The sequence below is a fragment of the Ixodes scapularis genome, unplaced genomic scaffold, assembly GCF_016920785.2.
Source record: "Ixodes scapularis isolate PalLabHiFi unplaced genomic scaffold, ASM1692078v2 PGA_scaffold6__148_contigs__length_123643588, whole genome shotgun sequence".
Classification (NCBI taxonomy): Eukaryota; Metazoa; Arthropoda; class Arachnida; order Ixodida; family Ixodidae; genus Ixodes; species Ixodes scapularis.
This window is the reverse complement of record NW_024609881.1, coordinates 112,466,613-112,488,000: the sequence shown is the minus strand read 5'-3', so window position 1 is coordinate 112,488,000 and position 21,388 is coordinate 112,466,613. Positions and strand designations below refer to the sequence as shown.

The window sequence follows — 21,388 nt, the reverse complement described above, 5'->3', positions numbered from 1 at the left end:
CTCAGTCAGGCCGACGAAAGAATTGGTCAGTTACGGCGTTTTTCTCTCGAATTCATCGCACTAAAAACAGTGCTAAAACGGCTTCGTACGTGTATTTATGTGCACTGTCGGACACTGTTAGTGCGAACGCGGCGTCGGCGATTTCCAGCATGGGGGATATACATGCCAAACGAACAAAGGACATGTGGAAAATCAAGAGCGGCGGCAAGAACTACACAGCAACACCGGATCAGTAACTCGCAGTGCATGTACGATCAAAATAAATTGAAGGCCACGTAATCTATTCAATTTTAAATAAGTGAGTACCGCTTTACTCTTTCTGTCCTGAGCGAAGCTGCGTGTTCTACGTTCAAAATATCACCCGCGCGCTAGACATCTTTGAGAACAAGTGCGCGATAAAAGCTGCCCGGCAGAAAAAATAATGCGAAGAGACACCTTTCATATCCCACGGACTTTATTCTGTACGTTGAAGGTTTTTATCCGCTCATGCACGACGGGATCATTTTCATATGGTGACAGGACTGGCATATTATCAATATACAAGCGTCACCGGAATGCTGGCGAGCCTTGAACACACTCTATATTCGTTTCGATCGTAATTTTGCTGTGAATCGCCGCTTGTTTTTACACACCTGCTGCGGAACACACGTTTGGGACTGAAATGCAGCGAAGTTAAACATCGCTCACTGCTGAAGAAAAATGCGCTAACTAAAGCAATTACACTTTTACAATGTTAATTAAGACAAATACTATTCGGTACGACCGAAATAACCAAAGTGTTCCATGTTATTTTCCGGCGAAGAGACAAAATGCACGCGCGTTTTCCCATAGAAATGCACAGGAGCACCGCAAAAGTAGACTGGTTGCTGTCTGCTTCAATTTGCGTCACGGAAGTCGCATAGACACTTGCGCCAGTTGAACCTCTAGCGTACATTATAATAACTCTATGGTCCGGCGTAACCCAATATGAAAATTAAAGTCGCGTCCGACGGAACTCCAAATAAAAATTAAAGTTACGTCGGACGGAACCAATGTGAAAATTAAAGTTACGTCCGACGGAACTCGAAATAAAAAATAAAGTTACCCCCACCCACTGCCCGTTTCGACCGTGTTCGCGCTAACAGAAAATTGGCTTGCTCTTTATGTTTATACAGCCTTGATGGAGATGCACCTCAACGGGTAATCGGTCTCTTAGCTGTAGATGAGAAATTTAGCCAGTGCGGTACAACCGCTAACCTGGGATTTTTAACGTGCATCACGCAGTAGTGATCACACGAACGCGTGCCGGTACGAAACTCATCCAGATCGAAACGGGCGGGGGCGGCGGGGATCGAAGCCAGGAGGTTCCCAGCGCAAGCTTTCGCTCCATGCTCCGAGCTGAGACGCGTTAGCCCACTCGGCCACTTCCTCCCTCGCGCTAACAGTGTCCGACAGTGCGCATAAATACACGTACGAAGCGATTTTAGCACCGTTTTTTATGCCACGAATTTCAAATAAAATTGCTGTAACTGACCAATTATTTCGTCTGCGTGTCTGGGAAATGTTCCAATGTGCCTAGTGCGTACAAAGTATTCGTGATATTTGCTGCGCAGCGCAGAGAGAAAATGCACTCGCTTTTTCCGATAGAAGAGCATTACCGGAAGTCAATTTCTGACTGCTTGCTGTCTGCTTCAAAATGCAACAGCACACTAGCGCCACCTAAACCTCTGGCGTTTATTGTAACAACTCTATGGCTCAAACCACTGTAGAGATCAGTGGCTCAAACAGTAACTCTATGGCTCAAACGGCTCAAACCCACCGAGGTGAAGGGCCGCCGCCGCCTCCCTACCGCACTTATTTGACCACTAGCGCCATCTAGGGACAGGCGCGTCGGTTAAAAAACTCTGTTAAAAAACAGAAGTGCTCCCCCAGGTTCCTCACGAACCCTTTCCCTTTTCATGCTCCTTCCCGCGTTGCGCAACCTCTCTCGCTTGTTTCGCTTTTTCTTTGTCCCCCTCTGTAACGCCGAGAAGCGTATTTTCATAGCAACGTTAGTCGTTAGCCCATTAACCCGTGGTTGGCCCTTGCTCCAGTCCGTGCTTCCGATCCCGAAACAGGCGGCGTTCCCCCCACCCTTCCGTGTTCCCGTTGCCCGCGGGTCCGATGTTGAGGTGATTTACCGGTATGAACTATGTGATTTTCCCCGTTGAAGATGACCTTTCACCGTTGCTTCCTTTGTCCGTTTTTCGCGGAGAAACCTACGCGCGTAGTAACGCACATTGCGGAGGTACACAGCTCTCAGTCGAACTTTGTTGTGCGCTGTGGGGTTGATGGCTGCTGTCAAACGTTCAAGGTGTTCCAATCCTATCGCAGTCACCTTTATCGCCACCACCGTCAGTACCTCACGCCATCGGATGGCAACACCTCTGGATTCTGCGACGTTGATACTGAAGAACCAGAAGCTTGTGGGAGCACCGACCCCCTGCATTTAGATGAGGGACCCTCTGCCTCGCCGCGCGATGCCGGGCCTACCGCCCCTCCATGGGAGACCTTCGACCAATTCGTGCAGGGAGTGCAGAAGAACATCTGCATGTTCTTCTTCAAGCTAGCAGAGGAACATAAAGTTCCACATGCTACATCAGAGAAAATCTTTGGCGATTTTCAGTGCCTTCTTGAAACCATACTAAGCAAGTATGCAAAGCAGGCCCAACAAGCCGGGGAGATCTTTGGTGCCAATGACCCGAAGGACAGTCGCAGAATATTTGGCAACGAGTTCCCAGGATGCTTGTTCGAACAAGTGAAAAGCACGTACCAGCGAGAACAGTTCGCCATGGGCAACCTGCCTTACGTGAAACCTGAGGAACACTCTCTGGCAAATCCTCAAAGCTTGTCTTTTCAATACGTGCCCATTGGCAAGGTGATCAAGAACCTGCTTCAAGTACCTGAGCTGTCAAAACATCTCCTACAGGAGACTGAACAAGAGACGACCGAGCCGCAAATACTGCGGTGCTTCTGCGATGGCAAGGCAATCAAAGAAGTGCCGACTGGTATCCACAATGAACCTGTGCATATGCTGCACATTCTGCTGTATACGGACGAGCTGGGCATCACGAATCCCCTAGGGGCAAAGCAGAAGAGACACAAGCTGCTTGTCGTCTACTTTTCGGTGCTTAACCTGCACCCACGCTATCGGTCGGAGCTCAAGAACATCCACCTCACCTTGATGGCGAAATACCAGGACGTTGAGCGGGAGGGCCTAGACAAATTGTTACAGCCCCTCCTTCATGACCTGAACGAGCTCAACAACAATGGGCTTCAGGTCCAAATGCAGGGAAGCATTGTCACCGTGAAAGTAGCAGTTGTAGGAGTTTGCGGTGATAATCTCTCCTTAAACAAACTTGGTGGGTTTTCCTGCTGCTTTAGCAGTGGCAGGGTCTGCCGCATTTGCATGGCCCTCAAGCCAAAGCTGCCAGACCTTACAAGAGAGGGACTGTGTGCGTTAAGGAGTGCAGCCACACACAAAGAACATCTGACAGCAATTGCAGTCAACCCAGCACTCAAGAAGATGTATGGTGTCACAGGACCTTCTCCTATGCTGGCACTGGGACACTTCGACGTCACCAAGCAGCTCATGCCTGATCTGATGCACGACCTCTTTGAAGGAGGAGTTGCACTTGTGTTGCACCACGTCCTTCAAGGCCTTGTCTCCGAAGGAACGCTTGAATTGGCAGATTTCAAGAAGGTAGCTGCCTTCAAGGTGGGTTTTCATGACAAAAAAAAACAAGCCCGAAGACTTGGACCCTAACTTTGCCAAGGACCATCGTGCCTTAAAGGGCACCGCCTCGCAAAAGGGGTGCCTTTTCCGGCTACTGCCCCAGATGCTTGCATCCAACATTCCCGAGGGCAACGCACACTGGGATCTGTACCTGAGGTATCGCGAGATTGTCGACATGGTCCTAGCAACCGAAGTTCCAGCTGGATTTCTACCATACCTGGAAGACCAAATTCAAGATTTTCTTCGCGCCTACCATGACCTGTACCCATCCGCCAGCGTAACTGCCAAACTGCACTACATGGTGCACTACCCTCGTATTATCTCGGAGTTTGGACCCCTCCGGCAGTTCTGGTGCATGAGGTTTGAGGAAAAACACCAGTATTTCAAAAGCATGGCCTCCAAAGTGAAGAACTTCCGGAACATATGCAAAACGCTAACAATGCGCCATCAGCTTCTGGAAAGCTACCGACACCAGACCTACGTCCTCGACAAGCCTCTCTCTGCCCTGGGATCAAGAAAAGTAGACCCTGGCACGCTGCCCCCTTGCGCACAGAGCTTGGCAAGCAAAGGTCAAGTTTGGGAGGCCAAATCCATCAGCACCAGCACGGGCGACTACTGCAGGGATGCCATACTCGTCATGGACAAGACAACCAGTCTGAGCTTTGCTCAAGTAACTGCCGTGTACATAATTGATGGGGACCCAATCCTTCTTCTGGAAGCGCTCCAGGTGGAGGCTTTCCGCAGGCACAAGTATAGCTTCAAGGTGCACCGGACGGGCAACTTCTACCTTAGGAAGCCAGGAGAAGAAGTGTGCTCTCAACGCCTTGACTTGTACTTGGATGGTGAACTGGTCCCAAAGTGGGATCCTTTCTTTTATCCATGAATGGTGAGGCCGAGGGACTAAGTGTGTGAAACATTTTCGTTGTGCCAAGATGAACTTCCTTACTTTTATTTGTCAGTGTTGCATCTTGAGCGTTACACGAGCGCCTAAAAGGAGAACGGTGCTGGGGAAATCTGTAGGGATTTTCCTTGTCCCTACCATGCTTAATTAGCCGTGGGACTATGCATATAATAAAGTAATGTGTTGTTGTACTTTAATTTAAAAGTACACTGTATTTAAGCACCTTTGTTGAGGTACATTGCCCCCAATGTACTTACTACTTTACTTGAAGTACATAACCTCTCAACCCCGTTGCACTTGACTTTAAGAACTCTTTTATGTACTTATCCAACACTAAGTGTGTTTGTGTTGCTACTGTGTGATCGACATTCAAGTCCCCAGGCTGGCAGTCATACTGCACTGGCTAAATTTCTCGTCTAAAGTGGAGACATTCGGTACATACTTTCGATAGACTCACTTTCTTCTGTTTGAACTCCCATACGCTATCTCAGGTTGGAATATTTTTTTTTTCATCACAAATACTGTACCTCGACCCAAATATGGTAGTTCAAAATGGCTAGTCTAGGAGTAAACTCAAATCGCTTACACACAGCTTCTTGGTGGCACTTTGCATATATCCCTGCACCCACCTAAAGTGCCACCGAAGCTAACCGACCATACAATTCAATCGGAAAACATGTGAAACCACAAACTTGGTGATGCCCCCCTTGTTTGCACATATGCTGTAGGCTTTGTTTCTGTCTACAACTGCTTCTCGACTATTACTTTCATTGTTGGCTTTAGTAACAATAGCGTGCATTAAGCTTAATTCCTGGTTAGCTTCCATTTAGAATAGAAGAGACAGAGCGCATGATTGTATCCACTGCCACCTATTTGATAGTGATTCACTAAAATTTCTAAAGTAAATTAATTCGCGCAGAGGAACATGTGGCTATTGCTGGTTGGTCAGCCACCCAAATAATGTGACGGGTCCCTGCTTTGGATGGGCAACTTAGCCAGTGCAGTATGTCTCGTTTCCTGGGGGTCTTTAGTGTGCATCACGCAGTAGTGATACACAAAAGTGTGCCAGTACGATGCTCATCCAGATCTAAACGGGGAGGGGTTACTATTGAACCCAGGGTGCCTGGCTTCTGCAGCGCGAAATTTCGTTCCATGTTCTCTAAGTTAAAACGCCCTAATATAGTCACACCTGCAAAAGAGAAAACGGCACACACACACGTGTAGTCAGTGCCCGACAAGGTCTGCGGTACAGTATACACAAACTCGACTCTCCTACGTCACGCCGCGGTGGTGGTGCGCCGGACGCACTTCCGGCCTGGGGTGGTGGGAAGAAGTCGCCGTGTCAGACATGCATTCCTGTGTTCCTTTGGAAGAAACTAGACAAAAAACCTGCCTCCTCGTCAAAATGCTGCGATGGGGGCCTTACCAAGAGAGTCTGGAAAGGTTTGAAGATCAGTTTTCATGTGTTTTTGCCCCCTCCGTTCATCCGAGAACGCGGATAATAGCCGTGAAAAGGGCAAACCAGACTCTGCCGAACTACGATTGCGTGTGCGGGCCACACATTGGTGTCGCCAGATGTATTTGCTTGGTTCCAACATGAACGAGAGAAAACTCCCAAGTTGTCTGGACCACCCACGGGTTCAGTGCGTCTTCAAATTCACACGGCCGCCTCATCGTTCAAACTTTCGTCTGCTCTTTCAAAGTTGTCTGCTTTTTGTCGTCTGCTCGTTCAAACAAAAGCGGCCCGTAGACCAAACTTTGACCCGGTGATTGCAATAAGAAGTAATCGCAGGCCTCAAACGACTTAAGTAGGCTCGGTGTAAACAGTAGATACAAGATGTTAATTATTGGTACCGGTGGCCATCACCGACTTGTTACGCTTGGTCTGTTACCGCTTCCGATTTTCAGTATCGACGTCGATCATCGCCGCTACCTTCTACACTTTTGCAGCACGAGCGATGTCGCGACCGAAAATAGCTACAAGAATCTCATCATGGTTTTGGCCTCCATTCTGCAGCGTTCATGCGAATGAATCGCCGCACGTCAAATTATTTACTGAAAGTTTAGCGGCGTAACGCGCCTTGATAATTTTGCTCAGGCGATTGAAGTGGTAAGACATTGCGATGAAAACGTAGAATCGACAACTCCAACGCGAAAAAGAGTATGCAGACTCACACAGACGCCGACGTGACATTAGAATGGTTTGTTGACACGGGATGCGGTGCTTCTTGCCTGTACTCCATTGTGCATGCGTTCGAACTGTCGTCTGCTCTTTCAAACTTGTCTGCTTTTTGTCATTAGCGCATTCAAACAACAGCGGCCTGTAAACCAAACGTTGACCCGGTAATTGCGATAAGAACTAAGTGCAGGCCTCAAAACGCTTTTGAAGGTTGGTTGGGGTAAGTCGGCTAAGTGTAAACAGATACAAGAAGTTGTTGATCATTGTTACCAGTGGCCATCACCGACTTGTAATGCTCGATTCTACTTGCGGTTTTCAGTATCGATGTCCACCATCCCAGCTACGGTCCACGCTTTCGCAGTCCGAGCGACGTCGCGACGGAAAATAGCGAGCAGAATTTCATCGTGGGAGTCGGACTTTAGCGCCCATTCTGCGGCGTCCACGTGAAATGAATCGCCGCACATCACATTATTCACGCAAAGTTTTGCCTCGATAGGTTTGCTGAAGCCGCTCAAGTAGTCGGACATTGTTAGGAGGACGTAGAATCAACAATTCCAACGCGAAAAAGAGCACGGGGACTCCCATCGACGCCGACAACAACGCAATTCAATGGTTTGTTTATGGGCGACGCGGGCTTCTTGCCCACCATCCACCGCGCATGCGCGGCGCCGGTGGCGTCTGCTAGGGGCGCTCCGGTTTGTTTGTAAACATGAGTTGGTGTATACGTACGCGCGCGTAGGACACATGATACAGTAATACGAGATAATTTCACGGTGAGCTAGCGGCAGGTCTTTACAGCAGCAGTCGATTAACTTAGTTTTAAATACTATAAATACACCCTATAAATTTTGCTCGGTTTTTCGGGAAGAGGAGCTCTCCATGGCACCTTCTTGTGCTTGTGGGCGAAGATTGAAGGCACGGCATTCCACACTAGCTTATGTTTGAAACCGTTCCCACATTTTCCAGAGGAATGATCCTCGTCAAACTTATCCGACAAACATTGCAATTTGTGTTCATTCATTTCTCTGAACTTTAACATTAATTATCGCAATAATATAACTTACCTCGCACAGCCGAGTACGAGAGGCAGGAGCAAAGGCCTTTCTGCTGACCCGCGACAACCACAAACGTCATAGTTTTCGGTTTTTCTCTTCCTTCGGGATACGAAAAAGTCATTTTCTTGCCTCGTACCAGTTGCCGCACCCAGTGGTGGAACTGACAAGTGGCGATTTGGAGCAGCTCTTGTAGCAGGGAACAATGCATTTTGGAGCAGATTCCCACTTTTGGAACAGACAATTCTGAGCTTTTATCTCAAAAACTTTCATATAATCTCTTTAACAGTTTGTGGCATGGACATCTGTGACCAAATGATGGAATGTTATGGATACGCATCATAATAAGGAAGTCGACTTTGAAGGTGATTTTTCTCTTTCTCTAATTTCTGCCCAAATCAAATACTGAGGGTGCTGTTCTAGAAATAGTATTCCCAAGAAGAATGCGGTGGAACTGTTAGCATGCCAGATGGTGCTTGAAGAACTGACCAGCGTGGCAAAGAAAAAGAGGCCTGCGATGGGGCCAAGTGCCAAATGCTGGATCTGTGACATAGCACGGCTGCGTTCGCGCATCACATCGGTGGCCACGAGCAGTGACGCTGGGCTCACGAGGCGGATGCTCCGCTGGCCTGACTGGCTGGCTGCTCGATGTTCAATCTGTACATATGATGCCGTTCTTTTGATGTGATAAATGTTCTGCTTTCTATTTCCCTGTTGCCGGCCATGACGTTTTCACTCTGCGACCCGCAGAATAGAACATGGTGTCAAAAGTGAAGCTGCTTTCCAATAGGCTGTAAGAGGAAGTGGTCAACAACAGCAATGCCTCAAGCTCCTGATTTGCCCAAGGCTGACAGCGTCGAAACATTCGACCACAGCCAAGCTTCAAGTACGCCGCTGAGAACGAAGCCCGAGACCATGGCATCCTTCCAGGTTACACAGCCGAAGCCATTTGCTTTTGCAACTCCAAATGACTGGCCAACCTGGAAGAAAAGATTCTTTTGCTACCGCACGGCATCGGTGCTGCACGAAAGACCTGAAGCAAACCAAGTCAACGCAATGGTGTACCTAATGGGCACCCAAGCCGAAGAGGTGTTCAACACATTCACACTCAGCGACGCTGAAGAGAAGAACTTCGAGGTGGTCCTGAGCAAGTTCGACGCCTACTTCATTCCCTGTCGGAACATTATCTTAGAAAGGGCGCGCTTCAACACCTGGATTCAACAGGACGGTGAGTTGGTTGAAGACTTCATCACGTCATTGCATGCACTGGCAGACACCTGCAATTACGGGGTCCTTCGAGAAGAACTCATCCGAGATAGACTCTCGTGGCCTCAAAGATAGAAAGGTATCTGAAAGACCAACTCGACACAGACCTAAATTTTCTGAAAGCATTGACTGTTGCATGCCAACACGAGACTGTTCGTCAGCAACAGGCACAATTGGACAACGGACAAGCACAAAAAGTCATCATAGACAACGTATGAGCCAGGAAAAGTCAACCGTTCACGCGAAAGAATTTAGAAAAAACTCCCGCCGATGCATCAAGCCTTTCAACTACAAAGATTGCAAAAGCCTCAAGTGGCAGGAAGCAGACAGGATCTTGTGGATGGTGTGGCCGTTAACATCATTCTAAAAGTGTGTGTCCAGCAAAGGATGCTACTTGCAGAAAATGTCCAAAGAAAGGGCACTTTACTACCGTTTGCCGTTCGACACCAACTGTCCGCAGCGTTCAAGAAGAACCAGGTTTTCTGGGCCTTGCAGAGCACGAAATATGGATGTGGCTGTGATCAACAGCAAGGAAAGTGTGTTCAGGGTCGACACAGGAGCAAACGAAACCATACCTCCAGAAGACCTCTTCCACACCTTATTCATAAAGATACAGCTCCAGCCAGCGAGACGTCCCCTCAACGGCCCCAGCAATAAACCACTCGTTGTTGTGGGCAAGGGACGAGAAAGTCTCGAAGATGTGCACATACTCCGAAGTCTAAAATCACTACTTCTGGGGAAACCTGCCATTGAAAACCTAGATGTTCTCAGCAAACTCGCAGCATGGGTCGGCATCATCGAAAAAGAAAATGTTGAGTCCAAATATCCAAACCTCTTTTCTGGTCTTGGATTCCTGAAAGAAGAATACGACGTCAAGTTAAAGCTCAAAGCCAAACCGTTTGCTCCAACGTCTCCTTGAAGGGTACCCCTGTTACTCTATGAGAAAACAAAGCAGGAACTCATTCATATGCAGAGCGAAGGGGTGATCTCACCGGTTGCTGAGCCAACATCTTGGAGTGCGACAATGATGGTTGTGCGTAAATCATCTGGAGCACTCTGCATCTGCGTCGACTACACGTAACTGAACAAGTTCATTTTGCAAGAATGGCACCCCATCCCTGCCGTGGAGCACATGTTGGGCCTGCTTCAAGAAACGAAGTTGTTTTCCAGGACGGACGCAAATTCTGGATTCTGGCAAATCCCAATCAGCGAAAACAGCAAGCTTCTTACCACCTTCGTCACGCCGTTCAAGCAGTTTTGTTTCAACCATTTGCCATTTGGCATCTCTTCAGCTCCCAAGCACTTCCAGAGACAAATGGCGTCAATCCTAGAAGGTCTCGACAGAGTCGTCTCCCACATGGATGACGTGCTCATCTGGGGGTCGATAAGACAGCAACGCGATGAATGGCTACGACGCTTTATGAGTCGTCTCAGTACTACAGGAGTCACCCTGAACATGGACAAGTGCCAGTTCAGCAAAACCCAAATTTCCTTTCTGGGTCACCTCCTAGAAAACAACGAAGTACGACCCTACAATGAAAACTTTGTGCTGTTGCTGAGATGCCCAGCCCTACGTCCAAGAAAGAACTAAGGCATGTGATTGGAACGGCAACATATCTGGCAAGATTTGTCCCAAACATGGCCGAGTTGCTGCAGCCGCTGTCATCAATGTAGTCATCAAAACAGGACTTTGTATGAAAAAACCCACAAGAAGAAGCCTTCAAAAGATGGAAGACCCGTTTGTCATCAGATTCTGTACTCGGCATATACGACCCGAGCAAAAAGACTGTGGTGACAGTGGACGCGTCTTCGTACGGTCTGGGTGCCATCCTGCAGAAGGAGGAGAACGGACATTTCAAGGTCATAGCCTATGCATCAAGAGTTCTTTCTGACACTGAGTGCCACTACGCACAAATTGAAAAGGAAGGCCTCGACCAAGTTTGGGCATGTGAAAAAGTTTGGGACTTCCTCGTCGGAAAAGACTTCCATCTAGAAACCGACCACAAGCCACTGGTTTCTATTTTTGGATCAAAGGCGATCTACGACTTAACACCACGGCTCCAGAGGATGCAAATGCGCCTCACGAGATATACCTACGACATTTCGTATGTTTCTAGAAAAGACCTCACAGCGGGTGACGCCCTCTCCAGGTCTCCAGTCAAACAGTCCGAAACAACAGAGCTCGCCGAGGAGATACAGGGCTTCGTGGAGCACGCGACGTCCTCTCTACCGGTGACTCATCCGAGCCTGAAGCAAATCGCCGCTGAACAAAAGCTGGACCTGGAATGTAAACAGATCATAGAGTTATGCACAAGTGGATGGCCATCTCGCCGCAATGTAGGAGCAGACCTAAGGCATTCTGGCCATTCAAAGACAACATTGCCATGGGGGAAGACATCTTGATGTGTGGTCTCATTGTCGTTATTCCTCGAAACTTCCGAGTCAGTCCTCAATCAGCTTCATGAAAGACATTTTGGCATAGAAAAATGTCGGGCACAAGCGAGAAATTCGGTGTGGTGGTCCCATATTGACACAGAAATCGAAAACCTGGCAAAGTGTAACGTATGTCTGAACCATAGTCGAAACAGGAAACTGCCAATGAAACCAACGGAATTCCCAGAAAGGCCCTGGCAACGATTGGGATGGACCTGTCCTTCTTAAATGGTCAATGGTAGTTTATAGTCACTGACTATTACTCACGGTATCCCGAGTTAGTCCGCCTGAACAGCCTTACCAGAGCAGCAGTTGTCAACCATTGCAAGTCTCTTTTCGCGAGACACAGGATTCCAGAAGCGGTAGTCTCAGATAACGGGCCCCAGTTTCTCAAGACGTGCCATTCTGAATTTGCAAAGTGTGCGCAGAAGTACAACTTCTGCCACGTAACCTCGAGTCCCCATTACCCTCAAACTAACGGGCTTGCCAAAGCAGTGGTAAGAATAATTAAAGGATCTCTAGATAAATCGAAGGATGCTACAGCCCTTCTGAGCTGCTGATGGGAAGAAGGCTTCGCACGACAAACTCTCAGTGAGAGCAAAGAGTCTTCGCCCCCACATGCCTGACGAGAAGCAGCTAACATAATTTGAGGGTGAGCATCGCCGTGAGCAGAAACAAGGCTACGACTGACAACACGGCGTCCGGGATCTGCCCTTACTGGATGACGATATGGACGTCTGGTTGATTGATCTACGTCAAGGTGTCTTCAGCAGCCAATCAGAGGAGCCTAGGTCTTGCTGGGTAGAAACTGATGGAAAGTCTGTTCGCCGAAATCGCACACACACCTAGTCTTGCTTCCAAAGCAGAGTTCACGTATTGTAGACATTACCGAAGACTCGAACGCAAGCACCAAAGTGAGCGCATCGTGCCAAGACCCAACTTATACACACACAAAGAGTGAAAGATTCGCTGTACCTCCGGAACGCTTTCGGACACTGTAGGGAAAGCGCAGGACTGAACTTTTGGTCAGTACCTTGGTGCTAACTGACATGAACAAACTTTTGGAGGATAGTAGAACTGCATACAGTCCTGGATTATTTCATTTATTTTTTGTTTCACTTTTTGAAAAAAAGGGGGGGGGGAGCGATGTAGGACATAGCACGACTGCGTTCACACGTGCCACACTGATGGTCACGAGCAGTGACGCCGGGCTCACAAGGTGGATGCTCTGCTGGCCTAGCTGCCTGCTCGATGTTGGATCTGTACATATGATGGTATTCTTTTGATGTGATAAATATTCTGCTTTCTATTGCTTTGTTGCCGGGTTTTCACTCTGTGACCCACAGAACAGAACACTGAAAAGCAGAGTTGAGAAGCTTCCAGTGCTTGACGAAGGCTTGCCAGAACTAGGGTTTGCCGAAGACAGGTGACGGCTGCAGCTGCCTAGACTGTGAGAAGTGCAAGGCTTACCTATTTCTTTATGGCGAGAATTGCTTCAAGATATTTCACAGAAAGAATAGAAGCGAAAATTCTCCTTCAACACAGTTACAACAGGTATGCTTATTTTCATTCCATAAAAAAAAAAGAAAAAGGCAAATTTAAAAATTTTTTGCATTGACTGGGACAGCATTTACACTTTAGAGTGTATTTTATTTCTAATAAGCGATGGCTGAAACACAGCAAAAAAGACATTCCTGGAATTGCAGAGTTCAGGGCTGCAAATATCAAATTTTCTTTTCTGTTTACTACTAGGAAAATCTTCATGGCAGTTTGATACTTTAGACCCATATTACGGATAAAAAATACAGGACGCGGGATGGCCAAAAAAACATGCTTTTCGTTTAAGGCTTGTCAAATTATGAGGCGCTGGAGAAATGCAGCCTTCTGCGTTAAGTCCTTATTTCAAACTCTTTTTGTTCACCTTCCGCCCATTGAAAAGCATGCGGCAAGGGCCTTAGAACGCACCTGGTATCGCTGCGCCGCAGCATTCTTCCTCACGTCTGCTTTCCTCGCCGTCACCATGGCAATGAACGCCGAATGAATAGAAGCATGCACGGTACCGCCACGTGAAGCCAGCAACAGCTGACGCCATTTTACGAACGGGGTCAGACGTGAGGAAGAATGCTGCGGCGCAGCGATACCAGGTGCGTTCTAAGGCCCTTCCCGCATGCTTTTCAATGGGCGGAAGGTGAACAAAAAGAATTCGAAATAAGGACTTAACGCAGAAGTCTGCATTTCTCCAGCGCCTCATAATTTGACAAGCCTTAAACGAAAAGCATGTTTTTTGGCCATCCCACGTTCTGTTTTTTTATCCGTAACATGGGTCTAAAGTATCGAACTACCGAAATGGCTATACGCACTACACGGAGAGCTCATGCCATTTGGGTTACCCTTTTCGGACGGCACATGTATCACCGGTGAGCGCGTTAACTTAACCCCTCCCCCGCCTGCGTTCTTGCGTTCCATATGCGGCTACTAATTACAAAACTTCACCCGTAAACCCCACCCCCGGGGGACAGCGGAGCCGGCAACCCAAGCCCCGCTGTCCCCAGTTGCACCTCCGGAAAGGGAGTGGGAGTCCCATACCATTTAGTTCTGCGAAGTTTCGTTGACAACATTTGTTTTTTTTTTCAGTGTTAATCGTAAAAAAGAAATGTCGTAAATATCGCCAAATGCTCGACAATAATATTTTTCTAGAAAACAAAAATAAAAACACGCCCAAACCGGGGATCGAACCCGGGGTCCGCTGCGTATGAAGAAAAACCTTTACCACTATGCCACGCCACTTTTCTTTCTTTATTGCCGGATTTTTACACAGTCAAATAGGCAGACATATTGATCAAAACATAGGAAACAGGGCAAGGCTAAACTAAACCAGTCGAAGGTGACTGGTGTCGGGGGCTAGAAATGTTTCATGGGCAACAGTGCCTCAATGCACGGAAGCCGCTCAGGCTCACACTTCTGTGCTCTGTTGACTTCAACAAACAAAGATACACTTTCACTAAAATATTCCGCCGCCTCCCGCACATTATTGTCGGCATTGTGTACAGCCATTCGGGACTTCCAAATACTATGCAGGCCCAACAGCATAACCAGGTCAAAGGGAAAACCTTCCTCGGTTTTAACCGAAAGATAACAGATTCCATGCGCGTCTAGGGGGAGGCCCTTTTTCAGGGTACGTTGGAGGATGTCCCAGAAGAAGACCCCATCCCAGCACTCAAGAAACACGAGTTCGACTGTCTCTGGCTTCTTGCATAAAAAACAGTGATCCCCTTACGGTACGAAAAGTCTCCTCTCGTTTAGCCACGTCTTGACCGGCAGCGTACCTGAATGTAATTTAAAGAAGTCCAGGTGCATGCGGGCACCACAATACTAACGCACTTTAAAACATCTTGCCCTGGGCCTGCACAGTATAAGGCTCTGTATAGAGGTACAGGGAACACACTACCGCACACAGCTTTATACAATCTTTTCCGAGGAACTTCACTCAAATACTCAACTGAAAAACGAGATAACAAAAACTTACATGAGGCAACCACTTCCTTTACATATCCATGAATGCCACCCGACATAGAAGACGTGGAAACAATCAGCTCAGGCAACCTGCTTGCAACTCTCACTTGACAAACGGTGCGCAAAAAGGGGTTACTTACGTCCCGAAAATACATGAACAGATTAAAAACCTAGCGTAAAAACAAATGTGTCAAACTAAGCCCCCCATTGCGTACGCGCCGGAAAAGATTCATCCCACTTGATCGCTCCCACGTGGAGCCCCAGACAAACACCGCAAATACCCGGTGCAATTTCTGCACATTTACCCACGAAAAATGCAAGACTTGTAGAATGTACTACAGTTTGCTGACAAAAAACAAATTGCGGACTGTGGCCCGTGCAAAAATATTTTCTACTCTTTTGCGAAGTTCCACCGCCTGCCCACGCCAATATGGTTTGCTGTCGCAATAATTTTCTAGAGGCACTCCCAAATATTTTACGGGGGTGGTCACCCACTGCATGTTGGCAAACGAACATGGAGTACACTCTCCGTGCCAAAATCCCAGGCATTTGGCCCAGTTAACAGAGCTGCCACTAACTTCGCAAAAACGAAGCGTGTGAACAACTTTAACAATACTCTCGTGGTTGGAACAAAACACTGCAATATCACCAGCATACGCCAACACTTTAACTTCGGTCGCATGAAGCTCAAAACCACTGATGGAACTGTTTTCAAAAATACTAATGCAAAGGGATTCTATGTAAATACAAAAAAAAAGAGGAGACAAAGGACACCCTTGGCGGACGGGTCAATTCACTTTTATATGTTTTCCAATCGACTTGTTCACCATAAGTCTCGTCGAGCAACCGTTGTACGCCATGCTGACACCTTCGCGGATAACAGCGCCGACGCTCACATGATCGAGAATGGTTAAAAGCAGGTCGTGAGGCACACGGTCAAAGGCCTTTTCCAAATCTACCTGGAGCATCGCAACGCAAGTATGCATTGCGTCGCAACACTCGAGAACACTGCGCGCTTTATGGATATTGGTGAAAATAGTCCTTTCTTTTATGCCGCAAGTTTGATGGGGCCCCACTCTTTCTGATATTACAGTTCGCAACCTCCTTGCTAAGATCTTCATTAAAATTTTGTAGTCGACATTAGTCAGACTGATTGGCCAATACGCTGTGACCTGCTGCAACTTAACCGCTTCATTTGGGGATTAGCACTGTGGATAGGATAGGATTAAGATTTTAATGGCGCAGCGGCAACGGTGGCCATAATGCGCCAAACAAAATGTGTTTTAAAGATCGAATGAAACAGATGGTAGGCTAGAGAGACTTTTTATAACTGGTGTAGATATCCAGTTTTGTTAATAAAATCAGAAACTCGTCCGAGTGGTACTAAGGCATTGTCTCCAAGTAAAAACATAGGATGAAAGGGAAGATGGTTTCTAAAGAGTTCAGGAAAACATGATACGCGCAGTTGATGATAAAACCTACATTCCCATAGAATGTGTAAAACTGTAAGTAATTCCCCACAATGGGCACAAACTGCAACATTTTCGCCACTTAGAAGGTATGTCTGTGTCAAACGTGAATGGCCAATTCTCAAGCGGCAAAGCAGAACCTCAAGGTGGCGGTTCTTGTGGAATGAACTTTCCCAGATGCCTACACTCTAAGAAAAAAGGGAGCGCGACTTAGTCCCTCGGGGGACTAAATGCGCTGCCACCACCATTAGTCCCCTAGGGGAGCAACTGTAACGGGAGCAACTGTTGCGCCCCGTCATTTAGTCCCTCGCACTAGCACCGTTGGGACTAACTGTTGCACCCTTTCAGTTACACCTCGAGGACCAACTGTTAGGCCCTTGCACTTGGTCCTTTGGGACCAACTGTTACACCGTTTCAATTGAACCTCGAAGACGAACTGTTAGACCCTTGCGCTTAGACCCCTGGGACTAACTGCTACACCGGTTCAAATGAACCCCGAGGACTAACTGTTAGGCCCTTGCACTTGGACCCCTGGGTCTAAACGTTGCGCCCTTGGATTTAGGCTTCTGGGACTAAAGGTTTATTTTTTTCATTTGGTCCCGTGCCACAAATCTCCCGAAACGAAATTGTGGAGTTCAGGTTAAAAGTAGCTTTATTGCCTCGTAGATACACATCGCATTCAAGGATGACTGAAGTCAAAGTTCCAGGGCGGTAGAATCCACGATAAGGCAAGATTCCGAAGAGCGCACTTGCGTCGACGATGGCTTGGACACTGGGACGTCTGCCCAAGTCGGTCGTGGTCCCAGCACCGCTTATTGGGGCTCCGGCAGCTTCTTTCCTGTTTGCGAGGAATTTGGATTATTAGTAACAGGGCAGCATTAATACCGAATCGCTTGACAAATATATGAGATATAAGTTATAACACACGCATAATAAATTAACAAATAGGCTGCATAAGTGATACAATGGTTCACATCCAACAGGCAGTCTGTTGACAGCAGACCAGCGCAATATTGATTTTAGTAGACCGTTCGCTGCGAATTACAGACCCAGCGCGTTCGTGCTCAAACTATGCTTCAAAGTGACGGCATGATCTCCCGCCATCAACGCGAAAGTCTAGTGTACAATCGAATAAATGTCTCCATTAATGCCGGTTCTCACACGCAGCGAAGCGCTGATGTAGCGCTGCTCACGTGTCATGAGCTACTTTTCGTCTGCCGTGAGCATGAGTTTTGTCGGTGCGATACAAAGCTTTTGACCGATCCCGTCAGCACGCGCTTAGCGCAAGGTCAGCGTTATGCCTGTAGCGCTCCGCTGCATGTGGACAGGCGTTTATGGTCAAGCGATCCTGCCAGGGTCTGCGAAACACACACACACACAAAAATAAGCCATCGGTAGAACTGGCGTTTCGCTCGATACGATAGAATATGAGGTCTCTGTGCCGCATAACAAAATCAGCAACCGGGGTGAAAAAAAGAATAGAGCATGGCGCGCGCTTTGCAAGCTAGAGAACGCGCTCAAAAGAAAACACTTTCTGAAGCCACAGTTAATAAATACACCATAAACAGAAGCACTTCGACATACCTTAATCGAGTTCCCTTGGCTTGCGACGTCAGAACAGATCAAGTGCAGTGCTTCAGTACCGCGAATCCAAACCCGATCCCGGCATGATCGGAGACGACACAAGGCGACCAGCCTCCGACGAAGGCTGTATTTCGACTTTCAACTTACTAAAAACAGGTTCTTTTCAAACAAAGACACTTCCCGTTTTCCCGACGGACCCCATCTGACCAACGCCCAACCCTCCGCGTGTACAAGGAGCAAAGAATGCGGGGTAGGGGATTGGGGGGAGGGGGCAGTGCGCGCAGAAGATAATCTCTTTTCCCACTCCCACTGCACACGACACAAGGACACCGAAGAGCTCCAAGGGCGGGAGACGGTCGCCACTTTCAACACGCCGGTCGAGTGACCTCAAGCAGACACTTTTTTTTCTTTCTTTTCTCTTTCTCTCTTAAGCATTTTCAACTTTCTCAAGTGGCTTTTTTTTTTTTTTTTTAGTTTGCATTTGTTTTGTATTAGTAGGGTGCTGCCAGGTGTGACGTTCCGGGCGTGGTTCGTTCTTCGTAGTTCATCTGGATTGTTTTGGAAACAGCGACGACGATGGCATGAAGGCGTCTGGATACTGCCCCTGAATGTGCTCTTTAAGTGGAACGTGCCGTGCATCAAGTGTGTCGTTGCGGATTTTAGTTCGACATTGGACTACCCAGAAAGGTTTGTCACACAGAGACGGAGGCGCGTTCCCACCGGCGATGCGATCTAGCCGCGCGATAACTTCCATCGCAAAAGCGACCATCGCGGGCAAAAAGCGACGCGATTGGAGCAGTCGCTTCTCGACTCAACTTTTTTGCGATGCGATCTATAGTCGCGGAGCGGCTGAGCAAATCAACGGCGTTCGGAGCGAGAGTTTTCGACAAACGACTCGCCAACGAAGGCGTTGGACTCGCTTATCGCACACGCCGGTGTGACCATCTAATTTTTTTTGCGATGCGATCTAGTGGCATCGCGCGACTGCTTATATCGCCGGTGGGAATGCTCAGTTTTAGGGATTGAAATGACCATTTATTCTGACTGCGAGACTCCGGTGTTAAAAGCGTGGCTTCTACAAACTGTTAAGTTTCATTTTTAAAAGAAAAAAAGTGTTAGTATTTGGAGGTGTTGCGTTTGGATGAATGCACATTTTTTGCGCGAAGGCAAATTACGTAAATGGGACTTCTGGAATGTCAACAGATCGTTTTTGAGGAGATAGTTGGAAGAAGTCGAGTCAACACATTCGTTCACTCGCTTTCACACAACGCGTGAAGCTCTACCATGCAATGTCTTAACGTTCCTGGCACATTAAACAAATTCGCCAGTTTCGTCCGAGTTTCGTCAACACTTTCAGCCGTGCTGGGCTGAGTCTCGCCGATCCCCAAGACAAGCGAAATAGCATCCGTCCTCCTGGCGAACATTCCGTTTGCATTCGGGGACTAAATCATACAGATGCACCCTGTCTGAGGGGGACTAATGGATGCTTTTGCTCGCGCACGCCTATCGGTTGGTCCCAGTCGAGCGCAGTTAGTCCCCAGCTTTTGCGCACGGTACCTAGCTTGAGCCAGATGGTCCTTTCGAGGAGCAACTGGGAGTTCAGAGGACCAAATGCTGCCGTTAGTCCCTTGAGGTCAACTTTTTTCTTAGAGTGTATCATGGGTTTTATCACGTGGAGCTTATTATTGGTTTCACTGTCCCATTCTAGCTGCCAAGTCTTTAAAAGAGATTTCTTTAGAAGTGGTTTAAAGTCCTGGTAGGGCAGGCCAAAAGATACTACTGAGTGTGTGGCAGATGCAGCCAGGCGATCTGCATTCTCATTTCCTGCGATTCCTACGTGACTCGGTACCCAGCAAAATTTGATAGTGCATCCGAGGCGAAGAGCTCTGTTTACTTTATAAGAACATGTTGTGTAAGTATATTCTTTGTAGAAACTCTGGAAGAAATAGCAGATAAGACACTTTGCGAATCGAAAAAAATGACTGCGTTCAATACATTGTTGTCCAGAATATGCTCAATGGCTAATAAAATACCATAGAGCTCTGCGGTGAAGATGCTTGCCATTGAGTCAAGCTGCACAGCTCTTCCAAAGTTACTAGAATAAACTGCACAACCAACGTGACTTAAAGATTTCGACCCGTCGGTATAGTACTCGTTGCAACCTCTAGATATCCTTTCTTGTAAAGGTATAAACTCTTTCTGAAGAAACTGTGGAGCAACGGTCTTCTTACTGTATTTGGTGAGAGACCAGTCACAACATACGGGTAGCTCGTTCCAAAGGGCAATTCTCTCTATAGATTTTAGCAAGTTAACACCACTTGTGGAAGGGACAGGGAGGTTGAGAGAGTTACAGATACTTTGAACTCGAAAGCCTAGGGGGCGCACAATTGTTGGCTTGTTTTCAAACAATTTACAGAACTGAGGGGTGTGTAAAATACTATAAGCAGGATTTTTGGGATCCGAGAGGACTTTGTAATAATAACACAGGCTCAAGTACTGTCGCCGTTTTCCAAGAGACATTTGATGTGTGTCCACATACAAGCTTAGTACGGGTGATGTGCGAAATGCCCCAGTGGCAAGCCGGAGCCCAAGGTGATGAACCGGATTCAACATCCTTACTGTGGAAGGTCGTGCTGAACCATAAACGATCGCTCCATAATCCAGGCGTGACCGAACTAAAGCACTGTACAACCGTAGGAGGCATCGCCTGTCAGACCCCCAAGATACATGTGACAGCACCTTAAGGATGTTAGAGGATTGCAAGCACTTCTGCTTTATTTCCTTTAAATGAGACTTAAATGTAAGCTTTTTATCAAAGATCATGCCTGAAAATTTATGTTCGTGCTTCACCGATATTTCTATGTTATTCAATTGTAAGAATGGATCCAAAGATAGACCTCGTCGCAGGGAGAAGGGCACACACACAGTTTTCTCCGGGGAGAATTTAAAACCATTTTCATTTGCCCACTTGCTCATCCTATTTATCGTGAGCTGCAATTGCCGTTCACAACTAGAGAGGTTGCAGGACGAAAAAGATATTTGCACATCGTCCACGTAAAGAGAGTAAGAAACGGATGACGGTATAACTTGAGCTAGACTGTTTATCTTAACTGCAAATAAAGTGGCACTTAAAACTCCGCCCTGGGGGACACCATTTTCTTGTAAGAAGACACTGGATAAAGTTGAGCCTAATCGAACTTGAAATGTATGTTCACTTAAATAGTTCTGTAAGCAACG

At 47.4% G+C, this 21,388-nt stretch overlaps 1 protein-coding gene across 1 annotated transcript; it reads left to right on the top strand.

Moving 5' to 3' along the window:
- The first annotated feature begins 2,191 nt into the window (after window positions 1–2,191).
- LOC120850011 lies at window positions 2,192–4,637 on the top strand. The gene is made up of 3 exons (XM_040222349.1): window positions 2,192–3,380; window positions 3,525–3,736; window positions 3,831–4,637. Exons 1-3 carry the CDS (start codon window positions 2,192–2,194, stop codon window positions 4,635–4,637), a joined length of 2,208 nt encoding a protein of 735 aa, XP_040078283.1.
- Window positions 4,638–21,388: the final 16,751 nt, after the last annotated feature.

What these genes read in the sequence shown, in the direction of transcription:
- LOC120850011 (XM_040222349.1), top strand. Translation starts at nt 2,192, where the DNA reads ATGACCTTTCACCGTTGCTTCCTTTGTCCGTTTTTCGCGGAGAAACCT. An exon ending in TCTCTCCTTAAACAAACTTG is followed by an intron (nt 3,381 to 3,524) that starts GTGGGTTTTCCT and finishes CAGCAATTGCAG; the next exon opens with TCAACCCAGCACTCAAGAAG. An exon ending in AGAAGGTAGCTGCCTTCAAG is followed by an intron (nt 3,737 to 3,830) that starts GTGGGTTTTCAT and finishes GCCTCGCAAAAG; the next exon opens with GGGTGCCTTTTCCGGCTACT.